This window comes from Trichoderma atroviride, chromosome 4 (assembly GCF_020647795.1).
Source record: "Trichoderma atroviride chromosome 4, complete sequence".
NCBI classification, from domain to species: Eukaryota; Fungi; Ascomycota; class Sordariomycetes; order Hypocreales; family Hypocreaceae; genus Trichoderma; species Trichoderma atroviride.
Window position 1 is genome coordinate 3,521,325 of NC_089403.1, and position 22,107 is coordinate 3,543,431.

The 22,107-nt window shown below is 51.6% G+C and overlaps 11 protein-coding genes across 11 annotated transcripts; 6 read left to right on the forward strand and 5 right to left on the reverse strand.

Moving 5' to 3' along the window:
- Positions 1-375: 375 nt before the first annotated feature.
- On the reverse strand, positions 376-729 carry TrAtP1_008513 (uncharacterized protein; the record flags this gene model as incomplete). The annotated part of the gene is made up of 1 exon (XM_066113935.1): positions 376-729. One exon carries the CDS (start codon positions 727-729, stop codon positions 376-378), a length of 354 nt encoding a protein of 117 aa, XP_065970025.1.
- TrAtP1_008514 (uncharacterized protein) lies at positions 416-3,021 on the forward strand. The gene is made up of 4 exons (XM_014086397.2): positions 416-1,201; positions 1,261-1,723; positions 1,789-1,925; positions 1,981-3,021. The coding sequence occupies exons 1-4, from the start codon at positions 858-860 to the stop codon at positions 2,612-2,614; spliced, it is 1,578 nt and encodes a 525-aa protein (XP_013941872.2). The 5' UTR covers positions 416-857; the 3' UTR covers positions 2,615-3,021.
- Positions 3,022-3,225: 204 nt separating this feature from the next.
- TrAtP1_008515 (uncharacterized protein) lies at positions 3,226-4,260 on the reverse strand (the record flags this gene model as incomplete). The annotated part of the gene is made up of 1 exon (XM_014086807.2): positions 3,226-4,260. One exon carries the CDS (start codon positions 4,258-4,260, stop codon positions 3,226-3,228), a length of 1,035 nt encoding a protein of 344 aa, XP_013942282.2.
- A 37-nt stretch (positions 4,261-4,297) lies between these two features.
- Positions 4,298-4,690, reverse strand: TrAtP1_008516 (uncharacterized protein; the record flags this gene model as incomplete). Its single annotated transcript, XM_066113936.1, has 1 exon — positions 4,298-4,690. One exon carries the CDS (start codon positions 4,688-4,690, stop codon positions 4,298-4,300), a length of 393 nt encoding a protein of 130 aa, XP_065970026.1.
- An 854-nt stretch (positions 4,691-5,544) lies between these two features.
- On the reverse strand, positions 5,545-7,043 carry TrAtP1_008517 (uncharacterized protein; the record flags this gene model as incomplete). Its single annotated transcript, XM_066113937.1, has 6 exons — positions 5,545-5,588; positions 5,660-5,704; positions 6,665-6,709; positions 6,767-6,798; positions 6,872-6,949; positions 7,012-7,043. 6 exons carry the CDS (start codon positions 7,041-7,043, stop codon positions 5,545-5,547), a joined length of 276 nt encoding a protein of 91 aa, XP_065970027.1.
- A 3,019-nt stretch (positions 7,044-10,062) lies between these two features.
- Positions 10,063-11,158, forward strand: TrAtP1_008518 (uncharacterized protein). The gene is made up of 5 exons (XM_014086808.2): positions 10,063-10,101; positions 10,165-10,319; positions 10,379-10,430; positions 10,506-10,689; positions 10,757-11,158. The coding sequence occupies exons 2-5, from the start codon at positions 10,196-10,198 to the stop codon at positions 10,913-10,915; spliced, it is 519 nt and encodes a 172-aa protein (XP_013942283.1). The 5' UTR covers positions 10,063-10,101; positions 10,165-10,195; the 3' UTR covers positions 10,916-11,158.
- A 1,293-nt stretch (positions 11,159-12,451) lies between these two features.
- TrAtP1_008519 (uncharacterized protein) lies at positions 12,452-14,358 on the forward strand. The gene has a single exon (XM_014086809.2). The coding sequence runs from the start codon at positions 12,794-12,796 to the stop codon at positions 14,189-14,191; it is 1,398 nt and encodes a 465-aa protein (XP_013942284.2). The 5' UTR covers positions 12,452-12,793; the 3' UTR covers positions 14,192-14,358.
- Positions 14,346-16,006, reverse strand: TrAtP1_008520 (uncharacterized protein; the record flags this gene model as incomplete). The annotated part of the gene is made up of 1 exon (XM_014086810.2): positions 14,346-16,006. The coding sequence occupies exon 1, from the start codon at positions 15,375-15,377 to the stop codon at positions 14,346-14,348; it is 1,032 nt and encodes a 343-aa protein (XP_013942285.2). The 5' UTR covers positions 15,378-16,006.
- A 201-nt stretch (positions 16,007-16,207) lies between these two features.
- TrAtP1_008521 (uncharacterized protein) lies at positions 16,208-18,626 on the forward strand. Its single transcript, XM_014086811.2, has 3 exons — positions 16,208-17,098; positions 17,166-18,140; positions 18,243-18,626. Exons 1-3 carry the CDS (start codon positions 16,872-16,874, stop codon positions 18,553-18,555), a joined length of 1,515 nt encoding a protein of 504 aa, XP_013942286.2. The 5' UTR covers positions 16,208-16,871; the 3' UTR covers positions 18,556-18,626.
- Positions 18,627-19,140: 514 nt separating this feature from the next.
- On the forward strand, positions 19,141-19,946 carry TrAtP1_008522 (uncharacterized protein). Its single transcript, XM_014086812.2, has one exon. It carries the CDS (start codon positions 19,151-19,153, stop codon positions 19,571-19,573), a length of 423 nt encoding a protein of 140 aa, XP_013942287.2. The 5' UTR covers positions 19,141-19,150; the 3' UTR covers positions 19,574-19,946.
- Positions 19,947-20,806: 860 nt separating this feature from the next.
- TrAtP1_008523 (uncharacterized protein) lies at positions 20,807-21,955 on the forward strand (the record flags this gene model as incomplete). The annotated part of the gene is made up of 1 exon (XM_014086813.2): positions 20,807-21,955. The coding sequence occupies one exon, from the start codon at positions 20,807-20,809 to the stop codon at positions 21,953-21,955; it is 1,149 nt and encodes a 382-aa protein (XP_013942288.2).
- Between the last annotated feature and the right edge of the window lie 152 nt (positions 21,956-22,107).

A 22,107-nucleotide genomic window follows, 5' to 3' on the forward strand; every position in this document is an offset into this window, starting at 1 on the left:
GGTAGTTTAGACATGTGAGGATATATTAGACATGGCCTCTCTTGATCTTTGATAAAGACGAATACGTGATGTGTTTGTAAGATATATCCAAGGGGGGGTCCAAACTCCCTGAAGCATACGAATAATAGCCCTAAATGCAGTAACGATGTCCGCGACTCCTATTTGTGGTATTGGGTGTGCTGTGGTTTTCTTATACTAGTAGGTTGAGGTTGGTGATACAACAAGTGTACTTATTTGCCTCGTCAAATTGGAAGAAGACGCCCATTAATCGCCATTCCCCTTCACTTTTACTACGAAATAGCGACTATTGAAAAGTGTTGGCGCCATCGAGGCCGTCTTAGTCGCAAAGTCATCAAATACTGGGGAACCCCACCACTAAGACTCAAAGGTAGCGGTACCCCGTGCAGGTACACTGGCTGTGACGTCCACATGTTGCCGCGCTGCCGAGGCTCTTTCCGGCGCCTCCCCCAGCATTCCATTCGCTCCAGTAAATGCACAGGCGGGCTTCTGTAACTTTTTGTCCATCTCGATTCGAGAAGCTGGCTTGGCGATAGCCTCATCCTGGGCTGTTCTCTGGGGATACGCCAGACGAACAGAGCGAGATACAGGGAGCCAGAGATTACGCGCAGCTGCTGCTCCGCTGCCCCTTTGCACCGCGCCCTTGGGCAGCAACATCAACATCTTTTTTGTCGGCGGTTGCGCCACAGACTCGTGGTCAAGGGCATCCATCTTTACGGATGTAACTTGCCTCTGGCGATTTCGCTACACACCCGGCTCCAGCTCCCGAGCTCCAGCTGCTGCCAGGCTACGACCGACATTTTACAGCCACCACGACGTCGACGAATACTCGGCCCCCAATGGCATCATCGTCACCATCGCCAGCGCCGCCGCCTCCTGGCGGAAAGGCTGTCGCGTCCACCACCGGCTCTTCCGCCGGGCCAGATCCGGTTCTGCGCAATGCCCTGCGATACACCATCTCGCCGCGCGAATATGCGGCCCTGCACAGATACGTGCTCTCCAAGTCGCGGGCGCTCCGCCGCGCAGCGCCCAGCCCAAGCAGCGTGGAGAAGGCGCTGCAGCCGAGGAAGGGAGGCGACGACTACAATGCCAAGGCGGTGCGGCATTCGCTGCGCGTGTTTACGGCGACGTGGATAGGTATGAAGGCGTGGGACGCAATCATGAGGAGGCTTGGGAATAAGGAGTGAGTCTCTTCCTTTTGGGCTGGTAGCGTGAAGATGTTACTGACCGAATCCCGTCCAGACCAGGCGGCAGTGGCCAGAAGAAGCCGTTTTACAAGTCTCCAGCGCTGAGGCTGTCCATCTCGCTCTCGACAATCTTGTTCCTCTACCGTGTTCTGTTCCGATTCCTCACCAGACTGCGTGCCCATCTCTTGGATCCGCAGGCAGAGCCCTTCCGGCTGCGCAACCCACGGACGTCGGCAACGCTGACATCGCCATTTGCGCCGGCCATTGGAGCCTCGCTTGCGGGTCTGGCTCTCGGCGCCTATCCGTCGTCGCAGATGCGAGTCAGTATCGGCATCTATGCCATGTTCCGCGCTCTCGAGTTTGGCTGGAATGTGTGCGAGAAGGAGGGCATGATCTGGGGCATCAGGAATGGCAAGAATCGAGAGCGGCCTTGGTGGTTTGGTAGCTGGATGCTGCAGCCGTTTGCATTTGGACAGTTGCTCCATGCTGCTGTTTTTGACCCGGACTGCTTTCCAACTGTATGCTATGCTTCTTCCTCCCCTGTGACTGATGATCCCGTGCGTTGATACTGACGATTGATTAGTCCTTTGGAGACTGGATCTTCAAGCATTCCGCCACATACCTGCCTCCGCGGCCAGAAAACTATCCTACGGCCCTCAAATGGCCAGGCGCTTCGCAGATATTGGAGAATATTGCAGAGATGGCTCGACTCAACTGGCCGTAAGTGGAATCTTCCTGATCTCTATTTGTGTCCCTCTGAACTAAACATATCTAGACCCAACATATCTCCCATCTTGTTCCCCAACAAAGAAGTCCTTCCACCTTCACTTGCTGGCGTATCGCCGCTGAGTTCACAGGCTCATCCACTTATTACCTCTCTCTCCTGTGCAACTCTTCACCCAACCGACCCATCTTGTCTACGAACATACCTGACCTTTTGGCTCAATTCCTTCCCAACCATGACTCGCTTCTTCCTCATCTTTTACTCCGCCTTGACCATTGTCCCCAAGTTTCGCAACTTGTACAACTTTCCCTTTTCCACCATTCAGCGGATGATATCTCAGGTGCTGCGCCTCTCGACCTTTGCTACCGGAGCCATCTCCACGGCATGGGCATCTCTTTGCTTTTTCCAGCAATATCTCCCCCCGCCATGTTCTTGCCACCCAACGCATCTTCCTCGGGGGCTTCTTCGCGGGCATGTGGGCTTGGGTGGAGCGTCGCCACGGCCGCAGCGTGTTCTTGTACTCTGCGCGGGCCAGCGTCGACAGCCTGTGGAAGGTTGGCGTGAAGCGCCGCTGGTGGAAGGCGATGAAGGGCGGGGATGTGTGGGTGTTTGTCCTTGCGCTGGCGATTTCGGGTGTCGTGTACGAACGCGATGCCAGGGCTATTCGGGAGGGTCAGTGGCGTAAGGGTATTAGCTGGCTGCGGGGCGAGGGGTGGAAGGACTGGGCTTTGGAGGAGGATGGTGAGGAGGAAGAGGGTGAGGACAAGGACAAGGACGAGTAGAAGATGAGAGGAAAAGAACGGAGGACCATCTCTCAAGCTGAGATGTTGCCGGGTTGAAATTATAGGTGAAGGCGATTGTGTACGATTTTGGAGGAGCTGTAACGTATTGGCGTTGGAAGGACAATTCGGACTCGATATTGATTAGGGAGGCCGGCGGTTTGTTATATTCAGGTCTCATGTTAGAGCTATACATGTAGGCGGGGCGTTGTCCATGGGCGAGTCTTCTTTGAGATGCTAAGTGGTATACATTTTGTTTAAACACTCTAAGGGACATCCTCATAGAAATCTAAAGGTGAAAGCTATGCAATCCAAAGAATCATCATGCTTGTTCATAATGTCAATTTATCTCATTCTAGTGATCGCTAATATCCTACAGAACCTACCAAATAGTATATAAACACTTGTGCTCGTCATCTCCCTCAAGCCATACATTCAACGCTGCTCGAATGATAAAGTCTCTTCTTGTTATGCTTCTTTTACTTGTTCTTTTTTTTCCCTTCTTCTCCCCCCCCCTTTAGTCGGCGAGGTGGCTTCTCACCTCCTTATCAGCCGGCTTCGCCCAGTGCGCCTTGACTCCGCCCCAGCTCTCCTCGCTATATCCCTCCTGGACCTTCTTGCACGTCCGCAGCCCCCATTCAGTGACGCCCACCATGAGGCTGCTCTCAAACATGAAGGCACAGCTGCCGGCGCCAACTTTGACCGGCGCCAGCTGGGCATTGCGCGCGCCCTCGTAGCTCTCGGCGTCCGGGCCGTGGCCGCTCATGACGTTGTGCAGGCTGGCGCCGCCGGGCACGAAGCCGCCCGCGCCGCCGCGCTTGGCGTCGTAGCCGCCGCAGATGAGGCCCATGAACTCGCTCATGGTGTTGCGGTGGTACCAGGGCGGGCGGAAGGTGTCCTCGCCGACGAGCCAGCGCGGCGGGAAGATGACAAAGTCGGCGACGGCGGTGCCCGCGACGGGCGACGGGGCCGAGAGCACCGTGAAGATGGACGGGTCCGGGTGGTCGTAGGAGATTGTGCCGATGGTGTTGAAGCGGCCCAGGTCGTACTTGTAGGGGTAGTAGTTGCCGTGCCAGGCGACGACGTCAAAGGGCGTGTGCGCCTGGCGCGTCTCGAACAGCGAGTTGTTCATCTTGACGGTGACGGCGAAGGCGTTGCTGCCCTCGGAGGCGGTTGCGCCAAAGTCCTCGCTGAAGTGAGCCACGGGCGCCTGGAAGTCGCGCGCGTTGGCGAGCCCGTTGGAGCCGATGGGGCCCAGCTCGGGCAGCACGAAGTGGCCCTGGTACAGCTCCAGCGCGTAGCCTCTGGCCGGGCCCGAGATGCTCACCTGGTACTTGACGCCGCGCGGGATGACGGCAATCTCCATGGGCCGCACCAGCAGCCAGCCGAACTCGGTGCGGATGTTGAGATCGCCCTCCTGAGGGACAATCAGCAGGTCGCCGTCGGCCGAGTAAAAGGCCGAGTTGGCGGGCATGCTCTTCCCGGCGGCATAAACAAGCATCCCCAGGCCTTGCTTCTGCGTGGCATCGCCCGCGCCGGCCACGAGCCGCATGCCCGACACAAAGTCCAGGTCGCGCGCCTCGTTGTGGTCAAAGGGGTCCCATCGCAGCTGGTTGGGGATGTAGCGCAGCTTGGAGGTGTCGGCGCCCTCCTGCGCGGCGCGGGACGGCTCGGCCGACGGCTGGTAGGGCGGATGGGCGCAGGACGGCAGGATGCGATACAGCCAGGTCTGCTTGTTGTCGTGGCGGGGGGGCCGTGAAGGCGGTTCCCGAGAGCTTCTCGGCGTAGAGGCCGTAGGGGGGGGCTTTGGGGGGAGTTTTGGGCGATGGGGAGGGCGCCTTGGACGGCTTCGGATCTGGGAGTTGGCGATTAGTTTGGAGCTTCATTCCCTGTTCGCAAGGCAGAAGAACATACTCTAAGTGGTTGTCGAATCCATTCTGGTACTTGTACAGCTCCTTTGTAGCAAACACTGTAGCAGGCATGATGACGAAACAACGTTCTATTCGGCGTCTGTTGGATTCAAGCAATTCACCAAGGCAGCCAGGAGGAGAAGAATTGGATTCAAAGTATCATTTATATCAGACGAACTAAGATACGAAAGAAAAAAAAAGAGCTAAAAGACTAGACACCACCAGTGCCGAACTTACACAAACGTCGGCATATTCTGCTTAGTATCTGATGGCGATGTCTCTGCCTTTGAGCAATGAAGCTTGTCTGGGAGCTTTGCGCCACGGTTGGGCGTTCCGGTTCCGATTCCGCCCCGAGTCCGACGGTTTCTGTCGGATCTTGGTGGCATTAAAAGATGCGTGACAAAAGTATGCCTACAACAAGACGAGTGTGATATACTCTCCAATGCACGGTTGTTTGTGTCCTCTCTGCTCCCGTCAATAATCGAACAAAACCCCCCGCTCTTCCCCCGCGTCTCCATATCCGGAACGGTTCCGTCGAGAGCGGCGGGCTGGCTAAAGCCGAGAGCAGCCCCGGCTTAGCTCAGCGAGGTTATTGTCCGTTTTGACGTATCAGGTCTTTTAATAGACTACGAGCTTGTGAGATTGGTTTCATCGGAATGAAGGTTTGTGCGAGTTCAATTTAGGTGTTGAACTACATTGTGCAGTATTATGTGCCTGACTAAGGATTAGGTACATGTATATACAGACATTGCAACCCATTTCCAACTTGACAAATCTAAACCAGTACATGTCTATAACTAGCGACTCTCCTTCCCATTGGCTCCATCTCGTCCTTACTTTTACGGCCCTTGATATTTTAACGGTCAAACACCTTGTCCAAAGATGCGAGGAACAAGGAGGTCAAGGCCGCGTTTCAAAACCAGCAGTCAGCCTCGGTAGGAATCCAGCTGTATTGGCGAGTTGGCGTTTACTGTGAAAGGTACAATTAGCTACGTGATCCACTGCGGTGTGTGGGTGGCAGCCCTATGAGATCAAACTAACCACTTTGGCGTAGAAAAAGGTTACATTTTCGAGATATATTTCCATCTATTCAGTAGCCATTTGTCTAATCAGCAACATATGAAACCACGGACAAAACTTGAGGCGATGCCTTGATGGGAACCAACATTCCAATCACTGCACCGACGCAAGTTTGTCCGGGGTTTCATATTCTGCTGAGTTGCCCAAATGGCTGCTGAATAGATGTATGCTGATGTTGTACAGAATCAAAAGTTGTCAAAGTCACAGAGTGCTGCTTCCTCTCGTTTATATATAGGCAGAATGGCAAATGCTGGTCGGCCTCAGGCTGCGAATTTTAATTGTTGGGGATGCACGCATATACGCGATGTAGCATTTTACGCGCTGCACAAAACAGCCAGTACATATATTGCAATGACATGGCGCCTCCTAAGAGGTCCAGCGCAGTTGTCTAGACCTTTCCTTGTGTTGCATTCGCCGTGCATACGCATTTGATGGGCGTGCTGCTTAACCAATAGCACGGGTTCGTGCCAACGCGACCTGCCCATTGTCCTCTCCGGATTGGTAGATGGCACAGCTTCGGCCGTGTTTATACGAAACGGCAATTACAGCGCGGTGCATACAGAGAGACATTTGCGATGCTCTGTCGCGTAGTTGATGAAATGTGTTGCGCCATGTTTGGGCCAAGGTGTTCCCACCGCCCGTTTTAAATAGACTAGCTGCTACCGCCTCTGCATTAGCACTGTAACCGGACGCCGGGAACAGCTACGCGACCAGTGCTGGGCGAATCAAGTCTGAGCAGTTCGTCTCATGCATGGGACTTGTTACATTGTTTCTCCGCTTTCACCGAAAACATGCTGTTTGTTTGGCTTCTACTGTAGCTGGTGCTTGAGATGCCGCCAGTGTTGAAGCTCATCCATTTTTCTGTAAACCTCTGTTCCATACACTACCGTCCCTTTTCACTCCCATTCATTCGGTTGCACAATTCCGACATGAATTATCCACCTTCCCATAGCAAAGCCCGCACACAGATACCATCGTCGCTTTGTCGGTCGGGTTCGACGCCGTTTCCTCCTGTTCAGAAGGTCAGGCAAGAAGTAGTGGAAATATTGGTCCCTTTAGCTGCCTCACTCTTACTGCTTCCAACGCCTTTGATTCCATTCCTAAAATTGATGTTCAGTGAGGATTCCCTTGTAAATGGACAGGCGGGGCATAGAAAAGGGCTTGGTGACTCACCACACTGCCAACATATCGATGAGCGATACATAGATGGACATTGCATCGATTCCCTTTCGTGTCCTTTCCTTGACGTGCCTTTGCAGCAATTAGCTTCTTGCCATGGAGTGCATGAGCATATTATTCAAATCTCCAATTACCTTGCCCTTTCCAACTTGTGATTTATTCCCATGATTGCGCCTTGTTACCGCCGGCCGCGGGGCGGTTCTATGCGTAGTGGTGCTTCGAGCATGCGTACTGTGAGCGTCTTCCGTCTTATTCGACCTTGAGGATTAATATCCAACCCAACACAGAGTATTCCCTCGCTGTTGTTAATGGCATAAATGTGGTGAAAGGATACATAATAATGATTGTAAATAGCGGAATGAAAAAGAGCGCTTTTGACAAAAGTAGCAGGTTTTGTATATCTCGACTTCGTTCGCTGGGCCGCGGGATGAATATTAGGCAATTTCGTGGTGGAAGAAAGGTGCATGTGCAATTCACACGTTATCGTAGAGGGAGATGCCAGTGTAAATTTTGAGGTTCACCGTGGTTAGGAAAGAGAAAAGGGAAAAGATTTAGGACGAAGCGCTCGTGAGAAATGATTATTGTCGAAATCAATCTTTCCAGACGTAGAAGCGGTGGGAAATCTCATTCATATCGGGAATTGGCCGGTACATGTAGTCTATGATATAGCCGCGACACAGCATTGTTAGCGACTTCTTTTCGCAGGCAGTCATGTAAGAGTAAGGTCGAATAACAATACTTTGGGGTATCATACGGCGTTTGCTAGAAGCAAATAAAGTGCAGATTTATCGATTTAGTTGAACGCATATCTTCGATCTTCGCGTGACGCATCTTTAGGGAAGGATTTCGCGAAATGGGAGGGCTCTTTTCGTGTAAGAGGTCGACATGGCGCATCGGCAGGATCTCAAGGTATTGCGAAGTGGGGTGCAAGTACTATGGTAAGTAGAATGCAGCAGTATCGTGATTTTGTTCCTCCATATTGTTCAATTCCCGTTGATAAGACGTGTTGTTGTTCATAAGGCTCCCAAGTTTGTAGTCAAGGCTCGTGTATGTTCATTGATCGGATGTCGTCTTCTCGTAAGGTCTCTTAATTCGAGGTAAGGGAAACTCCTTTGTTTGTCACAAGACATCGTCGAGAGCAGGTGATGGAGTTGCGAAAGGCCTAGAATCGACTACAGTCTGCGGCTCTTGCGTCGTCGGGGCAATGTCTAGGCTATTAATCAGTCATATGAACATGGTAATCCACTCATGTCGCAGGCGTGCTGTGGACCGCCAGGACATCGCCGACCTCCACCTTGGGGATCCATTCATGCATGATATTGCCAGTTCACGAAAAACACGACAGAGACAATTTGATGACGAAATTAGCGCAGATAAAGACGAGTAAATGAGGCTATTCGGAAGGGTTCGGTATTGTGTTTCGTCGACCGAAAAACGTTGTGCGGTGGCCATGTTGCAAGGTTACAGGGTAGCTGATGCTTGGTTCATGTCGGTAAGCACGAAGAAATCGCGGGATGCAGTCGCCGAATAGTTCACGAGCGGGCTGGGGTGCTATCGCAGAGCATAACGGCATAATCACGGTTTGAATTCGAAAGTAGCAATGAGTCGTCATCGGGATAATTGGTATATGGCGGTTTGTATCACTTCAAACATTAGTATGCTATACTGGTCAGGTATGCGTACTGGGAGAGAATAAGCAGTAGAGGAAGGTCCGGGTTTTCCCCATCTTCGCCCCTTGCGTCTATCTAATCATGCTATGAGGATAATCATGCGCGTGGTCTATAGTGTTTAACGATTCTCGGAACGACAACTGCGAGTTTCGGAGTGCCTCTCGAAATCGAATCGAAAGGGGGGCAGTCATGCGTGCGCGGTTTCATCTTGCGGTGGTCTCTTTCAATCGAGTTTGCCATCCGAATCGAGGCACTGGTCGCCATGACGATGGGCTCGAGTTATATCCTCTCTTGTTTCGGCTCAATGGAGCGGCGCTTCCTCACCCGTGGCCTGTACGTGTGCTGACCTCTGGCGGCAAAACACGCGATGCATCGTGCTATGAGGCCCACAGCGGGGCTCGGTGTACAGCCCGAGAGTCCCGCAGTAGAGCCATTGTCTATTACGGGGCCGTCCGTACGAGAAGGTTGGTCGTGTGGGAGGGACTATTCATTCGATACACGCTTGATTTGGGATTCAAAACGATGCGCAGTTCTTGCACGATGGGAAGATGGGCGAGAAGAGTTGGGTAGATATCAGTTGCTGGGTGGCGAGGCTTTTGGCTTGCGTGCTCCAGCGCCCGACCACGAGACTCGTTCTCCTCCTCTTCAGCCGGTGCGGAGTAAAACGATGCTTGCGTTCGGTTGGCACGCAACTGGTCTGTCCCCCCGACCTCAGACAAGCCACTCATCAGGTCATTGCTCACCTAAGCCTAGACGAGTAGTAAATGGGTGCTGCAGCACAGTCCGGAAACGACGCGGTTGGGGAGGTCGGCCAATGTCATTGGACGGGAGATACGGGATGGAGGGCGAGTACGTCACTTGTTTTCGAGACGTCGCAAAAGGCTCAGAGGTACCGGATACCTTGGATCGGGCGGAGTGGGCGCGCTGCCATCAAGTACCCGCTCCACCCGGAGAGATCGGCCGGTGAGGGGCAAGGGGGGCGCTCTAGTCACATTGGATGCCCGATCACTCATTCGCATCCCCAATCACACGGCAACGGCCCAGCAGAACAACGCAGGAAAAGGATGCGAAAAAAACGTCTTTTTCATCAGCCGAAACTCGATGCACGGCAATTCCCAACACTTGTCCCTCGCGCAACGTCTTTTTCCCCCCATCAACCGGCACTCGCAGGGCAGTGGGGCGCTTCCCCAGATTCTTCCCCGGATTCTGGTGGACTTAGTGCAGGGTCGCCGTGCTAAGCCTAATCGGGTACCACAGTGACCTGCACGCAGCCAGCATCGCCAGTGGTATCATTGTCACGCGATCCGCTCGCATTCCCGGTCTGGGAGAAGGAAGGCATTACCCCGCCCGGGCTGCGTAAGGGGCAACAGCGATGCTCTGCTCCTGCTGTCGGAAGCGAGTGTGACGGTGCCTAGCACGCCTAGCACGCCTGGGTCCTGCCGGCCTTTATGAAGCCACTCCTTCCCCTCTCTCCAACCTTCTCCTCTTTCCTTCCTCTCTTCTCTCCATCAGTACAATCAGTTTCATCTCATCTCGTCTTATTCCTCAAAACAGGTAAATTCATCTGCTGCTTCCCTGTGACGTCGTTTCAATGCTTCTCACACGATTCACTCGCAGCTCTCGGATCGCCTCTGATCCCGCAACTATCATGTCTGAACCTCTCACAAAGGTCGATTCTGCCGTCCAAGGCCTGTCATCATCACCGCCCAAAGAGAAGGGTCACCGAAGAACCAGCTCTAGTGCGGCTGGTGTCATGACCATCAACGAAATCAGTGAGTTGTCCCGTCATTGTAATTGCTGCCTATGACCAATTGCTTACACCGAGGAATAGACGAAAGCCATGCACCTCTGAAACTAGCTGTGGAGACACAGCAAACGGCTTGGTATGTTCGCACTGTCCGATTGCGGAATCAATCGTACCTTTTCTATTATAACATCGACTAACACATACATGACAGGAAAATAAATCAACGGCCAAAGGATCTTGACAATGACCAACTGCTCATGATTCCTCTAACAGCGCCCCCTATCAAGAGCATAACATTAAAATTCCCGCATGGCAAGGAGGTTGTGGCACGAAACATGAAGGGCCTGACAATAGGTGACGCCTTGTCGGCCATCCACAAGGCAAATAAGAACAGGGTAAGCTCTTGAGACTTGAACTCTTTACATCTCATCTGGCGTTGTGGCTAACAATACTTGCCTGCAGGCTGATGATGAGCTGGATAACCCATACCTCAAGGGTTTCGCATGGGATCAAGGCGAAAACTACTTTGAAGTTCACCTGCAAAGCCAGCCTGCAACGGGCATGTCAAGCGGCGGCGGCGGTGGCAAGAAGAAGAAGAAGAACAAGGATGCTGACGAGTAAATACCCATCCACCCATCTTAATATCTGTTCCAATAGTTCCTTGAATCTTTTTTTGTTTGGCTTCGCTTAGTTCGGTGCGAGTCGGCGCCCGGGATATTGCAACTAGATGTTGTTGGTCGGGTTATGATGCGATTGCTGGATGCATCGCTTATGGCAATTACTTTCTTGAAGGGAGTGTACGCACTCTTAATGTATAACTGAAATCTTTTCACAATTAACCAGGTTTTACCTGATATCACTTTGATTCTACTTGCTGTGTGTTTCTGAATACCTTGTAAGCATTCGTCGTCCCCTAGAGGTAGATTTGATGTGCAACTTGTAAACTCTTTGAAGTGAGCTCTTTGGCCAGGCCAGCTTCCCCTCTTCTCGTGTCGATTGATGCGGGGTTGGAGAGCGATCGGCAGAAGTATAGTAGGACGGCATCAGCCACATTGACGCCTTTGATGCGCATCTCCAGGGACGGTCCAATGGAGGCAGGGAATTGCGCCGCCGATGAGCATTTGGCGGTATGAAGCTCCAAACTTTTATTTGGAATTCAACGTGCTGTTATCACCTAAGATGCTCATTCTCGTGTTGCAGATTCCGCCATACCTTGTTTTGTGGAAGACGATGCCATCTCCGTATGTTAAGCATATGTGGAGCACTTACTGCTTTGAGACAACTGCTGCACGAACTTACTTCTACAGCGCCAAGACGAAACCCGTTTCGCCTCTTGTACCCGAGACTGAGATGAAGAGTAATATCAATACTGTGTAGTGTCCTCAGGCATCTATGCCGCCTCGTTTCGATAAGAAAAGTTGATTATCTGAGTCTTTTGTGGGTGATCGTCGTTGAACTGCAGTCCCAATAAACCCCCCACCGAGGGCTTGAAATGAATTTGAGGCCAAAGAGGGGGGACAAGAGCAATATTATATAGATTGAAGAGTGAGTCTTTATTTATAGCCCCCAAAAATAGGATTGGTCATACTAATCATTGACTCAAGTAGGTGGTGCATTATCATATTCTATCATGGGACTTGTACCCGAGCTGGATCTCGACCCGCGCAGTACGTAACCGCCGGGTCAGCCACCCATTCACTGTTTTCGCATTCGCTTTTTTTTTTGTCTCATCTCGGACTGCCAGGTCAGCATTCGCAAGCAGATGATTCGTTGTTTTTATCTTTTTTTTTTTCCCGCCTCAATCAAAGCATCGTAATTCTGGGCACGGGTTGGGGTTTCGAATGGATTGCCTGGTTTGGCGCGGGTGGTTACCCGAGAACGCGCAGCTTTTTGCGATATCCCAGACAGCGGGAACAAAAGCTCCATCGAATACTCCGTACGCTTACATTAAATGAGAAAAAAGGGACTCATGAGTCGTGGCCCTCGTTTCGCCTTTTTGAAAAAAGTTCCAATGTTCAATTAGCATGTCTCGGCGTATTGTTGTTCCTGGTATGAAGATAGAGAGCAAGGACAATAGCAGAGCTTGTGTGGCAAGCGGGTAGCCGCCTTTTACTTAGTTTGGAAATGGGACGCGCAATGCTTTCGAAAGCTTGCAACGTCAGCTACGCAACGCCTGTTATTGCCTGCTCAGCACTTTTCGAGGTGGCCCCTAAAAAATGGCAATCGTCTTTTTAAAAACCCACATCTTATAAATAAAATGGCAGTGGGAATTTCATTGGGCACGACTTTTGTGTGGAAGAGGATTCTGGATCAACTTTCTCTTATATGAAGGGGGGATTGGTCAAGCTTAAATCCTCAGCTTCTCATCCCTGTGGTGATCCCTTCCTACGGCTTCTTTGATATATCGCATGCACGAGACACACCTGCATGGAGAGAGTCGTGTGAACAACACCGCTATATATCCCCTCACCACATCCTCCCCTCTCGCCATGACCAGACATGCCACCTCCGCCTGGCTGTCCTGAAACCCTTAGGATACCCGGGACCGGCTTTGCTCCCCCTCTGCCCGCCGCGCCAATCAAGCCGCCGATACCACCGTTCCCGACCAACTTCAGACAGCAAGCAAAGAACATCGAGGTCCAGCTGCCACCCCTGGTTGCGGGGGCGCTGGTTGCCGCGTTTGCCAAGGCCCTGGCCGACGGCTTGAGCAACGAGCTGCTCAGCCACTACTACTTCCCGGACCGCAGGATCCAGGTCAACCTCGACCGAGTGCTCGACCGCCTCATATCCGTCTTTGTGCGGCAGCTGTGGGACGAGCTCTTCCTGTTCTACCACGATCCGGACCACGGCGGTGCTGGCCCGCAGCTCTCTCGCCAGGTCGGCCTGCTGTTTGATGGGCCGATCCGCCAGCTCGTGCTTGTGCTGAATGGCCCCGAGACGGCCAGATGCATCCTGGACAAGCTTGGCCCGGGTCTGTCCAAGAGGCCGGTGACTTGGTCGACCAACACCAAGGGCATTGACCTCCCGCTGGCTCTGCAGCTGCTGTGTGGCTTCTGGCATCGAGAGTTTGCCGATCAGTCGCCGGGGGGGAACCCGGACGAGATTGCTCGTGCGCTTCATACACTCATCACGACGGGCAATGCTGCCAAGAATCTCATCAGTGAGATGAGAAGAGTGCTGCTGTCTCCGCATTTTGTCCAGATCCACTTTGCTGAGTCGGCCATCTGGGATATTGTGCTGAGAAGGCCTGGTCCTCCACCATCGGATGGCTTTCACATTGTGCAGTTCAAGTACGAGTGCCAGCTATTCGATCCGCAGGGAAACTTGAGCGACCTTTCCCATCTTCGCTTGGGATCGTTACCTGTAGTAACAGGCACCTCTACCGAGCATAACTGCACAACTGTCTCGGAGTACACTGAGAAGCAGTGGCCGAAATGCGGATCCATCATCCTGGGCTGCATAGAGGAGGCACGTAAAAATGCAACATCCTCACTCCTGCGAGGCGATGACTTTTCCGGAATGCACGTCTGGGACGGCAGCGACGGTAAAGGCGCGCACTGCCCCGGCCTGAGATTCATTCACATCGAGGCCGAGGGCTCGTGGATCCGGATGAGCGTGAGCGCCTGGATGCATACCCTGATTGAGGTGTTTCAGCAAATGTCCTGGTTCTGCGCGGCGTTGAGCACCTCGCCGTTCCAGGGATCCGTGGCCGAGAGCACAACAGACGTGTCCAACTGGACGTACCTGGATGGCAATGTCTATATTGATTGCAGTTTGAATCACAGCCCCATTTTGGAAGGCGATGGCTTGCCGTGGCTGCAGTACCTGCCGCGTACTGCGATTGCGAGTGGCTTTCCTTTACATGAAGGATCGTCAGAAGCATTGATGACGATGTGAGAGTTACATAGCGCTGTTGTTATTATTGTTGACAAAGCATCACCTGATATAAACAAGTATGGAAATGATGAGAGAAAACGTATGGTATAAACATCTAGACAGAAAGTTTAATGATACCCCCTTTTGCATGTAATTTATACAATTTTTTTTGTTTTCAAGGCTTATACAGTCCTCTTGCTCGCTGGCCTGTGAGGAGCTCTGCCTCACCGTCCTCTTTCACCAAATAAATGTCTTCATGCCTCACTCCAAATTTGCCTTCTAGATAAATTCCTGGCTCGTTGGTAAATGTCATCCCGGGCTGCAGGAGCGCAGCCGTGTTCCACTTGTTCAGGTACGGCGACTCGTGTGCTTTAATGCCAATGCCATGTCCGAGGCGATGCGTGAATCCATACCCATATCCTGCATCTTCAATGACTGTTCGCGCGGCAATGTCAACACTGGCGGCAGTGTTATTCGGCTTCATTGCTCTCGCTGCGGCGGTTTGCGCTTCCAAGACGATTTGCCACACTTTTTCCTTCTCAGCCCGTAGAGGATCAGTTCCATGAGATGACGGTGGGGCATCGATCAGGAAGCTGCGGCATATATCGGACGAGTAACCGAGATAATGGGCGCCAACGTCAATGACAACCATGGAATCATACGTGAGCTTCTTGCCGCCGGTGACGAACCCGCCATGAGGCAGGGCGCCGTGCTCCTCAAAGAGGACAATGTCGAAGAAGAGGCTGAATCCAACAGAGAGCAGCGTCTTGTCCAGAATGGAAGTGACTTGGTCCTCGGTGAGGCCCGGCACGAGGCACGGCCGCATGGCCCTCACGGCGGCCACGGTGCCGGTGTTGACGGCCCGGAGCAGCGCGACTTCGGCGGCCGACTTTTGCTGTCTCACGAGCTCGGCTTCGGGGGTGAGGCCGACGGTGCGGAAGCCGTAGGCGTCGAGGCCGCGCACGATGAAGTCGCGCATTTCTTCGTCTACCATGAGCGTGGGGGACTCGGTGTCCTTGAAGAGCCTTGACTCGAGCAATGTCGTGTATGGGTTCCAGTGCTCTTCCCAGATGACAATGTCCAGCTCCGCCTCATGAGACGGGATGCCCAGCATACGCACGCGGCCCTCTTCAAAATGAGGTGAGAGAAAGGCAGTCTTTGCAGAGACTTTACCGTCATGGGGCGAAATCTGCGGCATGATGAGCATGAGAAAGGGGCGCTCTTCGGGCTCCCATGGTTCCCAGTCGACCTGGGAGATGTTGCCGTAGTACTGGAACGTGTAGCCCGGCTCGAGTACAAAGGCGTCTACCTTGTTGCGGACGAGGGCCTGTGCGAGACGGTCTCTGCGTTGGAGGAATTCGTCTGCTTGGATGGGGGGGCGCGTTGTCTAGGAAGGAGAGGTCGGATTTGAAGTTGGTGATGGAGCATTGTTGGACTTTGGCGACGTCTGGGTGGTGGTGGTGGCTGCAAAGTGATGATGGTAGAAAGGTTTTATAGAGGAAAAAGGTTCCGAGGAAGAAGAGAGTTGTGAAGAACGAGATGCGGAATCGTGGCCTTGAGGGTGAATGCTGGCGTTGTGGTGTTTTTATTGTCGGCGGCGATGTTGTTGGCAGCGCTGTGCCCTTTTCGCTGTTGATGGACTGGTAATGATACATGATGTCTACATTGATTTCTTGACATCAACAAGGCAGCAGTGATGAGTCTTCTTCCGCATGAATCATATTCAATCGAGATTTTGATGTAAATAGCGTGAAGATACTTAATCTCTTGGCTGCTGCGCAGGAGAGTTGGTGTCTGAACTAAAAGATTGCGAGCTCCCTAATAGAGATACGATTATCTCGGGGAACTTGAATCCACTTGGTTTTGCACTTGGCAGCTTATAGCTTGCTATCTTGCGAACCAATCGTAAATGACGTATCCCTGCTACTGTGTATTTAGCGTTGCGTATTGATAGGTCAAGTTGAACATTCATTGCCGTTTAATGTGGGATTCTATAGGCGGGGGGGATTTAGCACGAGTGCCGGCATCATGCACGGGAATAATGGCCGCTCAACGATTGCTAAAATACGAACAGAAAAAGCTCGCATTAACTTTTATTAGGCGCCCTATCATAAGTTATCTGTATCCTACCTTGAAAACAAAGATCACCAGTGCGGGGAATTGGTTCCATCTTTGAATGCAGCCACGGACCGGCCAACTTGTTTAGGAAAGCATTCATAACGGCCCCCCCCCCCCCCGGTTTGAACTGGAAGTTGGCCGCTTTCATGGCCAAGGAATACGGTTCTGAATGGAGATTACTGTTTAATTCATGAGTAATCAGAGCAAGAGCTGGATTAATATAAACGGAGAGCTTATCTTGGCCAACGCTAGTATCATCGCTTTGATGAGAAATGTCACTCCAAAGTGCCATCTCGACAAGCGAGCAGCCATGTTCTTACGCCGATCTCTGCTACTTAGCCGGATAGCGTATCTTGACGAAGATGCCCCTTCAATCTGAGTGTTATACTGAAGAAAGCAAAGTGCGCAAGTTGGAATAGGGTGAAAAAGAAAGATAAGTGCATGTAACCCTGCATGCAACTCCTCCATTTCCCGACCCCTCTTCATGTAAGTCATTCCTCACGTGGGTATAGATCAACGTACAACCCGCGTAAAATATTCTAGATTTTTGCAGTTCATCTTCATCTACTGCCAAATCATCGCCATGGCTGTGGATTTAACAGAAGACGAAACTTCAAAGCCAGAAACTTCACCTGTTGGCAAATCCGAGGCTATAGAAACGGTCAAGGACGAGACGCAAGTCGAAAAGAGCAAAGATGGCGTCGACGTCGAGACGGGCAGTGTAGCCGAGTCTGCCAAAGAATACTACAGCAAAGTCTCCGTCTGGTTGATGGTTCTCTTTTCTGGCTTGGCAATTGGATCAGATGGCTAGTAAGACAAAGCTTTGTTCTTCCATTCGCACTATGATAAAGATTCAATGTTGATATGAAACTCATAGTAATGCCGCCGTGATAGGCAACGTCGAGCTTCTCCTCGGCGTCATCTACCCCGACGCCCTGACCAGCTCCATCTACTCGCGCCTCAGCAACGCCTTCCTCATCGGCATGATCATCGGCATGCTCTTCTTCGGCGTCATCGTCGACCAGCTCGGCCGCAAGACCGGCGCCGTGGCCACGACCATTCTGCTCGTCCTCGGAATCGCCTTGTCGGCTGCCGCCAACGGCACATCTCCAAACGGCCTTTTATGGATGCTCATCGTCGCCCGAGGCGTTGCCGGCGTCGGTGCCGGAGGCGAGTATCCCGTGTCTGGCGCCGGCGCCGTCGAAGCTACCGACGAGAGCGGCGCGTACCGTAAGCACCGCGGCTTCATGTTTGCCATGCTGGCCGATTTGTCTTCTGATCTTGGCTATGTCTGGGGCGGGCTGGTGCCTCTGTTGTTGCTGCTTTGCGTCGGGCAGAGAGAGGACAAGTATGGCATTGTCTGGCGGACGTCGTTTGCGCTGGGGGCGATTCCGCCGCTGGGCATCTTTTGGTTTCGGATGCGTATGGCTGTTGCTACGGCCTATCGGAAATCCGCCATGAGAAAGCAGCGAGTGCCGTACTGGTTGGCGCTGAAGCGGTACTATCGGCCGCTGATTGGGTCTGCGGCCAGTTGGTTCTTGTATAATTGGATTTCCATTCCTTTTGGGATATTCAGCTCGACAATCATCAGCCGAGTCAACGCGGAGCAGAGCCTTGTAAAGTCTCTTGGATGGGGCGTCCTCATCAACTGCTTCTATGTGCCCGGCCCCTTTTTGGGCGGCTATCTGTCTGACAAGATTGGGAGGCGGCAGACAATGGCGCTCGGGTTCAGTCTGCAGGCCATACTTGGATTCATCATTGGAGGGGCCATTGGTCCTATTCAGACTGTATTTCCTCTCTTTGTAGTCATGTATGGAATCTTCTTGACGCTTGGTGAGGTGGGGCCTGGAAGGTAAGATTATTGCTGCTTGATACATGAGTCCCTATCCTTGTCACTTATACAAACAACTTTCTCTTTATCCCTTCAACGTAAGGCTAACCAATACTTTTACAGCACCGTTGTCCTGACCGCATCCGAGTGCTTCCCCACCTCCATCCGTGGCCAAATGATGGGCTTGATAAGCGCCTGCAGCAAAGCCGGCGCCGCCATTGGCACTCAAGTCTTTACGGCAATCCTCAACAAGTACGCCAGCAACCCAGACAAGGGAAACCAAGTGGCGTTTCTCATCGGGTCTGCGTTTGCGGTGCTTGGCGCCCTCGTGGCCTTTTTCGTCATCCCTGACGTGTCCCGCCGGCTGGAGGACGATGACGCGGCGTGGAAGGTGTATTTGGCGGATCACGGGTGGGAGGCTACGTGGGGGGGATAGAGAGACGAGAGATCCAACGGGAGTGGTTTTGGATCGTCAAGCAGATTGAGAGTTGTTGTGTGAGGCTTGGGTTTCTCTGTGATGTGGAAGTTGATGGATGGTCGGTTTGAGTAAGAGAATGCTCTGATATAACCGAGTCTTAGTTTAATGTACAATTTTGTTACAACATAAGTTGTCAATACGTGAGATACCCGTTGAAAAGTCCATCTGCCTTGTAAGTTTGATATCAAAGCGATTCTACGAACTTACTATAGAGTAAAGATGATACTCGATATTACAGTAATAGGAATGCGGTCTTTGGTGGTATAATTGCTGAACCTTACTATCGCTGTAATAATACTATGTCGATATCGAAGAAACTGATTTACTCTAGGAATGAAAAGTAAGGCACATGCATATTCTGCGGCGCGTATGCAGCCAATTTACAAAGGTGTGTATATCAATGTCTTGGTCCATGTTATGTCTCAGCTTGCACCTCGCATTGTAGCCTGAATGTAGGATCCGTCATAAAATGCCTCAATTGTTCATAGTCAGCTGGCTCTTCCTTTTGAGCATTCAGAATTCGACATTCAAACGTACCACAAACGTGTGCTCAATGGCAGCCACCAAAACGCCCCAGGAGAGCCTTCTTGAGCTGTGGGAATCTATCCCCAACGACCTACGCCCTAGTGGGCCCTGTTCATTCGACGCCCTATCTCGATCTGTTAAATCTCTTGTTGGAAAGGCCCAAATAGGCTCACAATGCGGACACAAAGATGAGCTGGCCAATGCTCTTGGAGATATTCAGACCGCTAATGGGTCCTGGCCAGAGATTCTGGAGCTCGCCCGGAGGCACGCTTGGCGGTCCTCCAAGAAAGGGCTTAGAGGCGACATGCCCGCACCTTTTACCGGAACTGCCCTTGGCTATCGACGATGGAAACCCCAAATCAAGAGTTGGGCCATTGTGAATGAATCTGCACCCGGCAACGTAGTCGCTGCTGCTGTCCTGCGCAACACTTCTGGCCGCGCCAAACGATAGGCGCAGTCTCAAGAGCCTCGCCAGTACTCTGTAATCGACGGGGCGCCTGTTTCTGCCGCCGCGACGATAGAAGCCCTCTTCAAAGACATGGATAAAGTATTCATCGATGGTGGGGCTTGGCACCGAGCGCATCTGAGATTCTCTCGTGCTAGCCAGGGGACCAGGCCTGTTTTTGATTACAACATCTATTACTTGAACCTAGTCCTTGAACTTGGCCACGACCCTGAGTCTGGGGATTGGACCTCTCAATACATTGAAAGCCTGCGCAGCAGCAGCCTCCAGGAGGCGTTGTACCTATGGCAGTTGGACCATCATATGCGAAACGAGCATGCTGCTTTGAAGAAATGCATGCAATTGGCTGCCGTCTTTGAACCCAATCACCCACCTTCTAGAGGAAGACGTCGGCGAGGGAATTAGCCAAGGTATATGAGGAGCTGGTAGGCGTTATAAGCGGGTCGTAGCAACAAAAACAAAGAGAGTATTACTTTGATCCTTGATCATAAGTTAAAGAGCCAATCCAAAGCCTTATAGATGCTCTTTCTCATCTTAGACGTCTCTTCCCATTAAGCGCGCTGAACTTTGAAATGGTCCACCTCACCGCTAGAATATAGAAGAAAAGGAGGTTTATTAGGCTTTTCATTGATTACAGGAGTGTAAAGAACAAGACTGATCCTATTGGGTGTACTCGCGTGCCAGTGAATCTGTAGGGCTGCAGTGTAACTGTCAAAGAGGCGACATTCATATACACGCCTTTGACCAGCCGAACCGTCGAGCCGTAACCAAAGTGTTTTTGTAATTGATTGTCTATATTTAGAAGTTTATGCATTTTATTTTTTCTTTACATTGGTGAGATATCCAAGGCTTTGAACGTTTTAGGTGGAATAAAATTTGCAAAGCGCTGGACTCACGCACCTGACCTACCTCTCTACTCACTTGTGGTTCACTTTCGATTCACCTGTGCCAAGGCCGCAGAACTAGTTGTTAAAAGAAGAAAAAAGGTTCAGACGAAAATTACATGGCCCATACTTTTGTAAAAAAAATTCTCTGCTCAACTTTTCATTTACTTCTACCTCGCTTTTTTTGGAGTGTGACAAAGTCACAACTTCACTTGCTCACTCACCCCTACGTCAAATAATCCGAGCAATGCGTAGGAACAAGCCTCTAAAAATGCTCTCATGAACAAAAGTTTCACACATTCGCTTATTCTCGCAAGACGGAAAAAAAACAACAACCATGTCGTCAGTTACGTTTCGTCCCAGTGCTACTCTTGAACCAGAAGATCACCACACAACAGAACTCTCTTCTCCGCCGCCAATCGAATCGCCAAGCGATGGATATGGCAGTTCTCCCCCCAGCAACGAGACCATTCGCTCGATACTACGCGCCCCTTCTCCATCCAACCAGTACCCCCTATCTCGCCAAGTGCAGAATCTAGAGCGGAGAGAGCGTGAGGCGCAACGCAAGTGCAGCCGCCTGGAAGAAAAGTGTCGCGAGCTTAGCCTGGCCTTGGAACGCATGACGAAGGAAAGAGATGAAGACAAGACGAGTCTCGAGCAGAGATGCCAGCTTGCAGAGGCAAAGTCGATTTCGGTGGAAGCAGAGCTGAAGAAACAGTACGACTTGTGCGTAGCAAATTACGAAGCCTCTGAAGCAGAGCAGAAACTTGCCATGAGCAATCTCAACAGCCAGTTCGACAGGGAAAGAAAAAAAGTTGAGCAGTTGTGCGAAAAGAACCTGACTCTGCAAAACGAAAACGTCAATCTCACCATTGAGCTCGCCGCCATGTCCGATAAATACGCGTCCTCGGAAATGATGCTGGAGGAAAAAACTCACGAGTCTCATCTATATCGCTGCGCCTACAGCACAGTCTTCAAATGCAGCATTTCCGTCAAGGAGAAATGTACCATCCGAGATGTTCTCGTACGCGTCATTGGTCGTATGCGCGATGAGAAACGGAGACAACGTGAAAGACGGGCAAACCAAGATCAGAATGAAGACGACGAAGCACAAACTGAGCATTCTGCACAGGAATCTTCTTTATTCGTATCTTCAAGCGTCGACGCCGCAGTTGAAGTGGAAGATTCAAGCCTGGGCTTGTCAAACCCATCTTCTAGGCGGAAAAGGCCAGTGAAGAACCTGGTTGAGGACGAGGTCTCTGGCGAAATTTTAGAGGATACATCTCTGCTCGAGCTCCGCAGGAAGAGGGCTGCTGAAGCAGAAGATTCGAGCTTGGGTTTGTCAAGCCCATCTTCTAGGCGGAAAAGGATACTGAAGAACCAGGATGAGGACCAGTCCTCTGGCGAGGATTCAGAGGACATACCTCTGCTCGAGCTCCGCAGGAAGAGGGCTAAAAAGTTCGACCACGATATCGAGATCCTGTGAGAAGACGGTGTTTGCTACTCGAGGGTGCTTTCTTTCCTGTCTCTTTGGTTACCAAGAACTTGGTGCGTCTGTACTTGATTTAGGACATATGATTGGATTTCTTCATTTTCATGGCACGGTGTTTATTTCCTTCTTCTTGTTTTAGTAGCAAT

Excerpts from the sequence above, each read along its gene's own strand:
- TrAtP1_008519 (XM_014086809.2), top strand. The coding sequence starts at position 12,794 with ATGCCACCTCCGCCTGGCTGTCCTGAAACCCTTAGGATACCCGGGACC.
- TrAtP1_008518 (XM_014086808.2), top strand. The coding sequence starts at position 10,196 with ATGTCTGAACCTCTCACAAAGGTCGATTCTGCCGTCCAAGGCCTGTCA. Across the intron at positions 10,320-10,378 it reads CATGACCATCAACGAAATCA|ACGAAAGCCATGCACCTCTG; the intron begins GTGAGTTGTCCC and ends ACCGAGGAATAG. Across the intron at positions 10,690-10,756 it reads ACAAGGCAAATAAGAACAGG|GCTGATGATGAGCTGGATAA; the intron begins GTAAGCTCTTGA and ends ACTTGCCTGCAG.
- TrAtP1_008514 (XM_014086397.2), top strand. The coding sequence starts at position 858 with ATGGCATCATCGTCACCATCGCCAGCGCCGCCGCCTCCTGGCGGAAAG. Across the intron at positions 1,202-1,260 it reads AGGAGGCTTGGGAATAAGGA|ACCAGGCGGCAGTGGCCAGA; the intron begins GTGAGTCTCTTC and ends AATCCCGTCCAG. Across the intron at positions 1,724-1,788 it reads ACCCGGACTGCTTTCCAACT|TCCTTTGGAGACTGGATCTT; the intron begins GTATGCTATGCT and ends ACGATTGATTAG.
- TrAtP1_008522 (XM_014086812.2), top strand. The coding sequence starts at position 19,151 with ATGGCAGCCACCAAAACGCCCCAGGAGAGCCTTCTTGAGCTGTGGGAA.
- TrAtP1_008521 (XM_014086811.2), top strand. The coding sequence starts at position 16,872 with ATGGCTGTGGATTTAACAGAAGACGAAACTTCAAAGCCAGAAACTTCA. Across the intron at positions 17,099-17,165 it reads GCAATTGGATCAGATGGCTA|TAATGCCGCCGTGATAGGCA; the intron begins GTAAGACAAAGC and ends TGAAACTCATAG. Across the intron at positions 18,141-18,242 it reads GGTGAGGTGGGGCCTGGAAG|CACCGTTGTCCTGACCGCAT; the intron begins GTAAGATTATTG and ends ATACTTTTACAG.